At 38.8% G+C, this 12744-nt stretch overlaps 1 protein-coding gene across 50 annotated transcripts in view; it reads left to right on the top strand.

The window, feature by feature from the left end:
* Positions 1-3117: 3117 nt before the first annotated feature.
* Positions 3118-12744, top strand: part of LOC147379347 (uncharacterized) — a 223063-nt gene continuing 213436 nt past the window's right edge. For 7 of the 50 annotated variants that reach the window (XR_015132930.1, XR_015132909.1, XR_015132932.1 and 4 more), the window contains exons 1-3: positions 3132-3299; positions 5702-5752; positions 12498-12592. Coding sequence is in view for 4 of the 50 variants with exons in the window: in XM_086317354.1 (XP_086173480.1) it covers positions 3238-3299 (62 nt within the window). In the remaining 46 variants the exon portion in view is untranslated. Of the gene's footprint in view, positions 3300-5701; positions 5753-12492; positions 12593-12744 lie in introns of all 50 variants that reach the window. The other 43 variants (XR_015132976.1, XR_015132972.1, XR_015132968.1 and 40 more) reach the window with 35 other exon arrangements.

Raw genomic sequence — 12744 nt, 5'->3', positions numbered from 1 at the left:
AATTCATGGTCTTGGGGAAGATATTTCATTTCTTTAATACATTTTCTCTCAAGTATGGATAGTACTATATACTTCACTGCACTATGATGTGCACTTTCAAAGCAATAGGATGTTTATCCTGGCATTATGCTGTTTGCATATATATATATTTTTTTAATTTAAATTTATTTATCTTAATTGGAGGCTAATTACTTTACAATATTGTATTAGTTTTGCCATACATCAACATGAATCCACCATGGGTGTACACTTGTTTCCCATCCTGAACCCCCCTCCCATCTCCCTCCCCATACCATCCCTCTGGGTCATCCCAGTGCACCAGCCCCAAGCATCCTGTATCCTGCATCGAACCTGGACTGACGATTCATTTCTTATATGATATTATACATGTTCAATGCCATTCTCCCAAATCATCCCACCCTCTCCCTTTCCCATAGAGTCCAAAAGACTGTTCTATACATCTGTCTCTTTTGCTGTCTTGCATACAGGCTTATCGTTACCATCTTTCTAAATTCCATATATATGCGTTAGTATACTGTATTGGTGTTTTTCTTTCTGGCTTACTTCACTCTGTATAATAGGCTCCAGTTTCATCCACCTCATTAGAATTGATTCAAATGTATTCTTTTTAATGGCTGAGTAATACTCCATTGTGTATATGTACCACAGCTTTCTTATCCATTCATCTGCTGATGGGCATCTAGGTTGCTTCCTGCTGCTGCTGCTGCATGGCTTCAGTCGTGTCCAACTCTGTGCAACCCCATGGACTGCAGCCTACCAGGCTTCTCCATCCATGGGATTCTCCAGGCAAGAACACTGGAGTGGGTTGCCATTTCCTTCCCCAATGCATGAAAGTGGAAAGTGAAAGTGAAGTCGCTCAGTCGTGTCTGACTCTTTGCGACCCCATGGACTGCAGCCTACCAGGCTCCTCCATCCATGGGATTTTCCAGGCAACAGTACTGGAGTGGGGTGCCATTGCCTTCTCCAGGTTGCTTCCATGTCCTGGCTATTATAAACAATGCTACGATGAACATTGGAGTACACATGTCTCTTTCAATTCTGGTTTCCTTGGCGTGTATGCCCAGCAGTGGGATTGCTGGGTCATAAGGCAGTTCTATTTCTGGTTTTTTAAGGAATCTCCACAGTGTTATCCATAGTGGCTGTACTAGTTTGCATTCCCACCAACAGTGTAAGAGGGTTCCCTTTTCTCCACACCCTCTCCAGCATTTATTGCTTGTAGACTTTGGATCACAGCCATTCTGACTGGTTGAAATGGCACCTCATATTATGTCATTTGTTTCTTGTAATAATCCCATGACAAGTAAGTTCTATCATTATATCTGTTTTACAGAGGAGAAAACTGATACACAGAGAAATGTCACAGGTTACCTGCATATTAAGAGATGGAGTTAGGATTTTAGTCTGATTCTGAGTGTACTTTTCAGGCTGCTATTCTGCCTAGATATGCAGTAGCCAGAGGGAGATGATAAAGTGTAAATTACCTGTATATCCTCAGATGTCTAATATTAACATATTGACAAGTTAAACTAGAATTCTGCTGACTCTAAATCTCCAACTACTTACTCTGGAACTCCAGTGTCTACCAAAGACCTTTCTGAGTATTCTTAGACTCTTTTATATGACCACAGAGATAATCAACACTTTTCACAGTTGTTATTTAGTCATTGAGTCTTGCCTGACTCTTTTGCAACCCCAGGGACTGTAGCCCACCAGGTTCCTCTGTCCATGGGATTTCCCAGGCAAGAATACTGAAGTGGGTTGCCATTTCCTTATCCAGGGGATCTTCTCAACCCAGGCTTGAATCCACATTTCCTGCATTGGCAGGCAGATTCTTTATCACCACTACCAGGGAAGCCTCTTTTCACAGTATCTCTCTCAAAAGTAAAGAGGATGGATTCTCTCCTGACTTACATAGTAGAGCCTGCAGCATATTTGATTCTAGGTTGAGTGATGCAAACCATTTAGTTTATTACTACAACACTATCCTTTCCCCTGGCACAAATTAGTTGGATCTAAATAGCTTTTTGTATCTGCTGTCATTCTGAACTTGACTAACAATATCAACTCTTCTCTGACCCTTAATGTTTATTGCTGACTTCAGCTCATTGTAGAAGCTCTCATTTTGATGGTTTCTTTCTTAACATCACAAAAATCTTATTTATTTTACCCTTTTCCCTCACAGACATATCTGCATGTGTCTGAACCCCAACTGCAGAAAAAACATAGTTTAAAAGTACCTCCATCTGAGGAAAGTTCCTTAAGTCCATTGTAAGTCAAAATTTTGAAATCAGTATCTGTAAGGGGATATGTCAAGTAATATGCTAAAGATATTAATAACTAAATTTCATTTCTTACCAGTCCAGGACTATGATACACAAGCAGGTTAATAATTTCAAGTGGCTCACACTTGCTCAGAGACTGTTAAATTTTATAACAATTTCCAAGCCAGTGGGTAGCTTGAAATCAGCCATGGTGGGAATACATACACCATGGAAATCAACAAATTCTACAAATCAGTGCTTCCTCCCACTTTCCTCATTCCACCCTCAGAGAACTACTTGTTAGACATTTCCCAGGGCACCATGGCTTTTCCATCTTCGTTGTTGTTGTTGTTGAGAGCTAATAAAAGTTGGGGGTTGGCGGGGAGTCTTAGCAAAGAGGAATGTTGAACGTAGGATAAATAAAAGAAGTCATCCATTTGTAAATCCAGTGAGAAATTTTTAAGGAGCTGCAGTTCCCTTCTAGCGAGTCTAGGCTGTCTTTTGATACTGAATATTATAAGATTTCTGGTAAATGTTTTCTGATTCAAGTAATATTGCAGTTAGCAAAAAAAAAAAAAAAAAGTCTGAAATTAAGTATATTTTATTTTTGTTGCTGTGAATTTAGTGATATGAATCTTTAAAATCTTGTTTCCTAAGTAAAAATTGACATATGATAGAGAAATTAAGAACCCAAGATGTTTTACTTTAGTTTGAATCAACTTTAGGTTTAGGCTCTCAACCCTGTGGGCATATTAGAATCACCTGTGTGCTTTGTAAGCCCTTTGATGCCTAGGACACGCCCCAGATCAATTAACTCAGATTCTGGAGATAAATCACTGGCTACCTTGTTTCTCAAGTTCTCCAGGTGATTCCAATGTACATTGAGGATAGAAAAGTGCCCTGTAGCCTCCAGAAACTCTCCTCTTGGTTCAAGATAGTGTGTGTTTGAGGCAGGATGTGGGCTGGTTTTCTGAAGTGCTGGCATTTCCTCAGAGAATTGGAAATGAACACAGAACTGTAAGTGGTTTGAAATTTAAATTGTGTTGTTTTTGCATGTTTTTAATAGTGTACTATTTATTGCTGGCACACCTTGAAGTTGTAGTAAAGGCATTTACAAATGTAAAACACTTACAAATGTAAAACATTTATAAATGTAAAAATACTGGGGAGTAACTAGAAATCTTGGAAAATCAGTTGCAAATCAAATTTACTTTTCTTGCTGACTGTAGAAATAAATCTCAAATGAGAAAGGGGTAGGATTTCTCTGAAAGCGTTTGCTCAGTATTTCTCCACCTATCTCCATGATATTCTTTTGTTAAGAGAGATTGTTGGGTAGAAACTGAAGTAGTCATGTCTGGGTTTGCATTTTCCTTGTTGCAAAGTTGTTGCCACTTTTCTTCTCTGGTTGTGGTACAAAACACACAACTTTTATCTAGTAGTGTATTAAAGGAGGCCCTGACCTATCCCTTTTGTGGCCCTGAGTGGTGGGGAAAAAGAATGATAGTATTCCCACCTCAAATGTATTAATAAGTAAATAAATAAACTCAAACCAAAAACTAAGCTTTAAAAGAAGTATGAAGATATCCAAAGAAGTTCTGGCTTTTCCCAAAATATCTTGACTCCCTTTTAAAAGCAAATCTGAAACACTCTCAAATTTTTAGTGCCTTAATTCCATTTACAGGTTGCCTATTAGGCTGAGTAGCTCAGAACTAGAATCAAAATGACTTCTCTGTTTTTGCTGACTTCTTTCCTAGAGATTTATTAACCATGAATATCCAATTCTTGACATGGCCCAGTGACTAAGACTACAGTCTGAAGATGATAAATTATCACAAAAAATGATACATTGTGAAAGAAAAAGTGAAAAGTCAGAATAATGTTAGAAATCTGATCTAGATGACAAATGCTGAAATAAGACATAGCTTTGCCAGTTAATCATATTTGTTTGAAAAGCCATAGAAAGGTTTAAACTCATTTCTTTATAAAAACATTGCAGATTAAAAAAAAATAAACTACATGAATTGAACTTATATGAGATCTTAATTCAAGAGCAAGTTGAACTTATGATAGGCTTTCTCTAGAACTGGTCTTTGTTTTCACATTATCCATATATATGGGAGAAAACCACTTAATTGGCAAAAAAAAATTTCCCACTTATAACAGTTATAAAAGTAAATACATTTAGGTTCAATTATCATGTTAATTTCATACATATTAAAGGAGTTAAAGTCAATTTAGTTTTTTAACTTCTAACTGGATTTCTATGAAGAAATTAGAAAGTCACATTTAAATTCAATCACATTGAAAAGAATCGAGAGTAGTTTTTCAAAAGGTCATAAAAGTACTTCTGTGTCTTACAGAACATGATTTTCAGACTTCCTCATGAAGAACATGAAAAATAGAAATGACATGTGTTAAAAATGACATGGTGGATAGCTTTAATATTGCAGGTTTCTTTTATACTCTATTCTCAAATTCATCTTGAATATGAATAGTTATCACTTTATAAAGTCATAGTGAGGCTGAAATCATGTGATGATTTTGTGTCTAAGGGTTCATTCTTCTAGGAGGACAAATTTCACACAAGAGGACTTCAGAGTATTGTTAGAAAGTTATGATTCTGTTGGTTACAAGAGAGCAAGGGGACATATTTGGATGTTTGAACTATCTGAAGATGGGCCTCAGAAATTTAAGTGCTTTAATTATAATATATACATAAAGGATAAATAAATCATCTATACATATCAGTTCAGTTCAGTCACTCAGTCATGTCCTACTCCTAGCGACTCATGCTGCCATGAATCGCAGCATGCCAGGCCTCCCTGTCCATTACCATCTCCCGGAGTTCAGTCAAACTCGTGTCCATCGAGTTGGTGATGCCATCCAGCCATCTCATCCTCTGTCATCCCCTTTTCCTCCTGCCCCCAATCCCTCCCAGCATCAGAGTCTTTTCCAACGAGTCAACTCTTCGTATGAGGTGGCCAAAGTACTGGAGTTTCAGCTTTAGCATCACTTGATACTATTTTATGAAGTAGACACACCTGTGTAGCCACTGCTCAGATTATGATATGGAAGACTAGGAGCACCCCAAAGTACCACATGTCACCCCCTTAAGATAATTGCTATTGTGATCTATTTAAGCAGAGATTTGATTTGTCTGTTTGGGACCTTTATATTCAATATAAATGAAAACATACTGGATGATATCATTTGTTTACTTTTGCTCAACATCTTGTCTGAGATGCAACCAGGTTGCATGTATTTCTGTTTCAATACTACATAGTATTTCATGAGAAGAAGGTACTACAATCTTATTTATTCCTTCCATTGATATACTTTTGGGTTGTTCCCTGTTTATTGCTATAATGACTAATGCTGTTAAACATATTCTTATACGTGTCTTTTGTTCACATATACAGACTCTTCTATTGGGAATATGTCTAGAAGTGGATTCCTGAGCTGTAAGAGAGGTATATGTTCGGTTTTCAAAATACTGACAAATGCTTTCCAAAGGGGTTCACATCAACAGTGCATGAACATAGTACTGAAGTCTGGAGCAAGTTTGTGTAGGGGCAACCAGAGTCAACCCTGTATGTTTTACCAAAATAGACATGCAGTAATGGAAGTAGTGTTAGAGCTGGAAATGTGAATTTGGGACATGGATGCCCAGTGGATGGCTAGAAAAATGGAAAAGAAAGAAAACCCAAGAGTAGAACTTTAGGAGATGCCTACTTTTAGGGAGAAATGAAAGAGAATCAGGAAAGATGGACACATCAGACTTGGAGTAAAGGAATTTCAGGGTTAAGTGGAGTAAGTTAAACAGGTATAAGGAAGTACAAACTCTATTATGGCATATAGCAAAATGTTTAAAGTTGCCATAATTCAAAGAGTATCCTGGTATACTTTAAAGAATACTAATAAGTTGCTATTGGATTTGGAAATCAGTGTCCCGGTTTACATTAAGAGAAAAAATTTTAGAAAAAGAAAGGGTGTGGAAAGCTCTTTGCAATGGAATAGACTGAGAAGAAGGAAAGGAATCGATGAGTTTAGGTTCTCAGTGCCAGAAAGATGGAGAGTATAAAGGGATGAAGAGAGGACACTTTGGATAACTCAACCCGATGAAATGGAAGGTGCACTAAGAGTTTGAAAAACTACAATGAGTAGAATCTGGACAGATGTGATTGGCTCAGTGGTGTGTCTATTTTTTATCCTTTGGGCCAGAGTGATCTCTGATAGGGTGGAAGAAAAGAGAAAATATTAAAGAGCTTCTGTCCGTCTCTCTGCTGTTAGGGATATTTCAGTGAAATATTGTCAAAAGAACATATGTGAAATTCAGTGAAATTGTGAATTGATTAGTAAGCAAGCAGAAAGGTGATTGAAAATTTTCCAGATCCTTTCTTTTTTAGAAGCCTCATTTCCTAGTGCTTGTCACATTCTATTGTCTAAAACCAAGGATTCTCAGCAGTATTAGTCAAGTCGGCCCTCCATATCCTTGGAGTCCACATCTGACGGTTCAACTAACTGTACTGAAAATATTGGCAGAGGAGTCCAGAAATTTCCAAAAAGTAAAACTTGAATTTGCCACATCCTAGCAGCATAATGTCCTGAAGTTAATGAAGAAACATCAGATGATGGAATAAATATTTCATTTTGTAATCTCCAGATTTCTGAAGACTATACATATGCAGCCAGATTACATGATGTCCCCTACATTTGCTTGTGTTTTAAATGAACTAACAGTTTGACATCAGTGACATTTTAAAACTGTTGGATTACCCCCTGGTGGCTCAGCTGGTAAAGAATCCACCTGCTATGTGGGAGACCTGGGTTTGATCCCTGGGTTGGGAAGATCCCCTGGAGAAGGGAAAGGCTACCCACTCCAGTATTCTGGCCTGGAAAATTCCATGGACTGTATAGTCCCTGGGGTCACAAAGAGTCGGACACGACTGAGTGACTTTCACAAACACAAACAAACCCAGTATATAAACATATAGAATTACTGTTAAAATACATAACATCTGACTACTTTGATCTGCATGCAAAACCCATTCTTAATTCTATTAATAATTCAAATCAAGGTTATCTGAGGCAAGGCATTTGGATTAAAGAATTTTCTTTCTGATGTTGACTATTTTATCTTATGACATGCCTAGTGTATTAAAATAATCAGATACAAAGAATGTTTCATGTTTCCCACTCCTTGACTTATTGTTGTTGGGCAACATTGCATTTTAATGATAAGGAATATTTTTTATTTTTTTAGGGAGAGGGCTGTTAATGATACAGATGGCAGATAGTGGTCTGTTAAATTCTCTTGAGTAATATGAGGCAATTAGATATGCTTCTTAACACAGATTTTTCTTGTTAAAAGTAATGAATTCTATCAATAGACTAGAATTTCTCAATATGATCCTTGAACCAACTGTATTAGCATCTTCTGGGAACTTGTTAGAAATGTGAATTCTTGGTCTGCCCATGCCAAGCCTCCTTTCCCCGAACTGAGTCAGACATTCCACCTCCAGATTCTGATGGATGCTAAAGTTTGAGGACTACTGCCTAGGACTATGGAGACACTGTGATGGTGCCTATCGTTTCTCTCACCTCTTCATTTCTACCTTATCATTCAAACACTGTAAAATAAAATGAAATACTTAGAAAGTGCTTCTCCTCCCCATAAACTTGTCATGTCTGTGCTGTGATATGTTGCTGCACACAAATAATTTCCAGTTATCAGAAGGATGATTTGTTTGGCTGGTGTATTACTCATATGTTTGTGGTGTCCAACATGTCACCTGCAACTCTTGCTGGCAGTTTTGCTGGTAGAATGCTGCTGGATGCAAAAACAAAATCTTTTACTTTACTGCTACCTATCCTCTGCTTGGTTCTATCAACCTTAGACATAGTGAGAGATTTTTTTTTTTTTTCCTAAGAAAAACAATCAGTAGAACGCATAAGTGGAAAATTAGTGTAGGAACTGGCTTACACAATTATTGAGGCCAAGATGTCCCATGATCTGTCCTCTGCAAGCTTGAGAACCAGGAAAATGGTGGTATAACTTTGTCTGGCTCCTAAGACCTGAGGATTGAGAAGCCAATGGTGTTAAGTCTCACTTGAGGTCAGAACCTCCTGAAAACTAGGAATGCTGAGGGAAGGGGAATATGCTGTCACCCTTCCTCAGCCTTTTTGTTCTATTCAGGTCCTGAACACATTGTTATGATACCCGCTCTTATTGGTGAGGGTGGTTTTTACTTAGTTTGCGGATTCAAATGCTAAAGTTTTCCCGAGACTTCAGGTATAATGTTTATCACCTATCTGAGGATCCCTTAACCTAGTCTAATTGACAAATATTTATTACACAGTCTCACCAAGTTTCATGTAATTTGGTCTGCTCGGTTTTATTTCCCATTATTCTCTAGCCTGGTTCATCTAGTCTCTCCAGTTGTGTGAATGTTTGGGAACCTTAAGGTTATTTTATAGCAACAACATACTCATTTCGAACAGTACATGTTCATTCCTCCCCTTGCACGTTTACCAAGTCCTTTATTCTCATCCTCCATCACTCATCTAATTTCTTCTCTCTTTGCTCGGAGCTCAACATGCCCATGTCAGTGAGGAAACCAAATCCAGAGAGGGTAACTCAAGCAAAGGCCTAAGCATGAGGACTGGCCAGCTGGACAAAGGGATATGGCCAGGCAGCAACCTGGTGGGAACCAAGGATGAAGGCCTCTGTGACAGATACAGGTTCTAAAATCAGCAAATCTCAAGTGACCCCTGTTGGCAGATGAGGTCTAGGCATAGTCAGGATGGCTTTGAGACTGGCAGAGGCCAAGCCTGTAGGTTGAAGACACCAGCAAGTCCAGCTGATAGATTGTAAAGGCCTGCAGAGGTCCGGTTGCAAATCCTCCAAAACCTATTCCCTGGTTACCCTCACTCTCACTGTTTTTTTGTTTTTTGGGGGGGTCTTTTCTTTGACCGAAGCTTGTTACATCTCACAACATAGGACTGACTTGGTATCCTGCTCTGTTTTCTTGTACTGTCATTGTATTGAAAGTGTTAGTCACTCAGTTATGTCCTCTTTGCTACCCCATGGACTGTAGCCCACCAGGCTTCTCAGTCCATGGGATTCTCCAGGCAGAATACTGGAGTGGGTTGCCATTCTCTCCTCCAGGGATTGAACTGGGGTCTCCTGGATTGCAGGCAGACTCTTTACTGTCGGAGCCACCAGGGAAGCCCATCAATGTATTAGTTCATGCTTTTATAAAAAAGTACTGTAGGCTAGGTGGCTTAAACAACAGAAATTTCTTTCTCATAGTTCAAGAGGCTGGGGAGTCCAAGATAAAAATATTGTCCAGTTTAGTCCCTGGGTGAGGGCTCTCTTCCTGGCTTTCAGCTGACTGCCTTCTCCCTGTGTCCTAACATGGCAAGGAGTGAGAGAAAGCAAGCTTAGTTGATCTTCCTTCTCTGACCAGAGGTTACCACATCACCTGCATTGTGATGAGAATTCTTAACCACTCAGCTGGTAAAGAATCCGCCTGTAATATGGGAAAGCTGGGTTTGATCCCTGGGTTGGAAAGATCCCCTAGAGAAGGGAAAAGCTACCTACTCCAGTATTCTGGCCTGGAGAATTCCATGGAGTTATACAGTTCTTGGAGAAGGAAATGGCAACCCACTCCAGTATTCATGTCTGGAAAATCCCATGGACCGAGGAGCCTGGTGAGCTACAATCCATGGGGTCGCAAAGAGTTGGACATGACTGAGCCACTTTCACTTCACTCAGGGAAGTCCCAAGTTTCTGCTGTATTAAGCATTTGCTTGTCTTATAATTCATTGTGTTAGCCTCTGGAGAAGAAAAAGGGTCTAGAAACCGTAACACTGCTGCAAGCAATCTTGCTCAGTAGGCCAGGGATCACAGCGTATGTACCTTAAGGTCTGTTTTCAGATCAGAAATCAAAAGGAGATGAATTGAAGGTTGCTCATTTTAATCTAAAATAATTCTTAATCTAAAATAATTCCTGTCCTTGACTTGGAATCTAGCCCTATTCCTGGGAAAGCATTTCCACAGCTAAAACAAATCAAAGAACAGCATATACCGAGAAAACCCAATGTGCCAGGTTCATTCTGGTATACTGATGACTAGCTGGAATTATTTCTTTCAGAAAATGCATTTGATTTAGAGATCGATTTGGAGATAGGTGAGTGGAGGTTATTTTGGACACATGGACCAAACTGTTAGGAAAGCAAAAACAAAGGTCTGCTAACAGAGCTTCCCCTGTACTCAAAAGAACACTTCTCTTGTACATTTCAGGTAAAAAATACAAACTCTCATTGTGTTGCAGTGTGTACACTCAGTTTGTTATGTAACGGAGCTCTGCTTTCTCTTTAAATATAAACTACTTCTTGAACAGAAATAACAAAAATCAAATTCTATCAGATTAATGCAAAATTTCAGCTTTTTCCCAAAAGACCTTTTTCTCAAAGGACCTTTTTCTAACTTATGTTTATCAGCATGAAACCCCCCTGAGAATATGGTGAGCTCTGTTTCCTCACTGAGATACCACAGCCTGGAGTCTGGCAGCATTTCCATCATTTACCACCCACAGAGCTTGCCTTTTTTTTTTTTTTAAAGTTGTTTTTGTCTGTTTAAGGAGACCAGTGAATTCTAACAGCAGTCACAGCCAAGTTTCTTCTGGAATTGTCAGCTGTGTATCTAAGTGTTGTTTCCCTGCTGTCTTTTCTTTGTTATATTTTGAAATTTAGATTTACAAAAGAGTTACAAAAATAGATTTTCTTTATATGTTTCACTCAGCTTCTTGTGATATCAACCATGAAACATTTATTAAAACTAAGAAATTAACCTAGGTAAAATACTGTTAGCTCCATATTTTGTTTAGTTTTCCCAGTTTTTCTACTAATGTCTGATCTGTCCCAAAATCAAATCCAAGATGCTGTGTTGCGTTTAGTCTCCTGTCTCCTCTTGCATGCATGCTAAGTCACTTCAATTGTGTCCAACTCTTTGCAACCCTTTGGACCATAGCCCACCAGACTCCTCTGTCTATGGGGTTCTCCAGGCAAGAATACTGGAGTGAGTTGCCATTTCCTCCTCCAGGACATCTTCCCGATTGAGGGATCGAACCTGCGTCACTTATGTTTCTTGCATTGGCAGGCAGGTTCTTTACCACTAACACCCATCAGTCTCCTTTAATCTGTAATAGTTTCTCGGTCTGTCTCTATCTTTGATGTGAACGCTTTCTGCTGTTTTTAAAGCCTTTTATAAATATACCTTTTCATACATGCAAGATACCTTGTAATATTGGATAGAATTGCTTATTTAAATATACTTAAATAATTTCCACACGGCTTTTTTCTATATTGCAAACAACCTTGAAAGGAGCAAAGATTTGTGGAAAAAATTAGCAAGGAAAAACTAATCCCTTAGCATTTTTACTTACCTTTACTGCTTCTAATATCACCATAACAAAATACAGTGGGTACATCTCAAACATTCAGAATAATCTTTTTTGTACTTGTTATTTTGTATTGGGGTATAGCCAATTAACAAAGTTGGGATAGTTGCAGGTGAACTGGGAAGGAGCTCAGGCATACATATACATGTATCCATATTCCTCCCCCAAATCCTCTCTCATTCAGGCTGCCACATAATGCAGAATTACATGTGCTGTACAGTAGGTCCTTGTTGGTTATTCATTTTAAATATAAGTGTACTTGTCCATCCCTGATTCCCTAACTATTCCTTCCCCACTGGTAGCTCTAAGTTCATTTTCTAATTCTGTGAGTCTCTTTCTGTTGTGTAAATAAGTTCATTTTGTCACCAGAATGATCTTTCTAATGTAGAAATTTATCATATAGTAATTATATTGACAGGTCCATATCACCTGCCTAAATTCCAGACTCTTTAGCATGGCACATAAAGTCTCTTGGTCTGGCTCCCATCCATCCTTCAGGAAGCACCTTGAGCTGTTCCTGACCACTTGTCAAGTCCTCTGCGGTAGGCAGCCTCAGAGAGCTTCCAATAATCCCCACCTCCTTTACTTTTTGGCCCTGGGTTATCTATCTCTTCCCATTGAGTGTGGGCTGAATTTGACTGGTTTCTTAGGAATAGCATATGATGAGAAGTAAAGGAATGCTATTTCTGAGATTGTGATAGCAAAGACTGTGGATTCTGTCATGAGTGTTCTTTCTTTCATTTGAGGGAAGCCAGCCACCATTTGTGATAATGAGAGGACCACTTGAGAAAACATTGATATCTCTGACCAGTAGCCAGTGAGGATCCACGCACTGCTAATACCCATGTGAGTAGGCCTGAAAGCAGATTCTTTTCCAGCAAAGCCTGGAGATGACTGCACCCTTGACCCAATGCTGGACTGTAGCTTTGCAAGAGACACAGCTCAAATCTAGTTGTTTTGAAACCATCTGTATCTCTGCCCTTAATGATCTCACCCAT

The sequence above is a fragment of the Bos grunniens genome, chromosome 1, assembly GCF_055505025.1.
Source record: "Bos grunniens cultivar Pamir isolate PY7600 chromosome 1, Bosgru_T2T1.0, whole genome shotgun sequence".
NCBI classification, from domain to species: Eukaryota; Metazoa; Chordata; class Mammalia; order Artiodactyla; family Bovidae; genus Bos; species Bos grunniens.
This window is presented reverse-complemented; position numbering and strand designations above follow the sequence as displayed.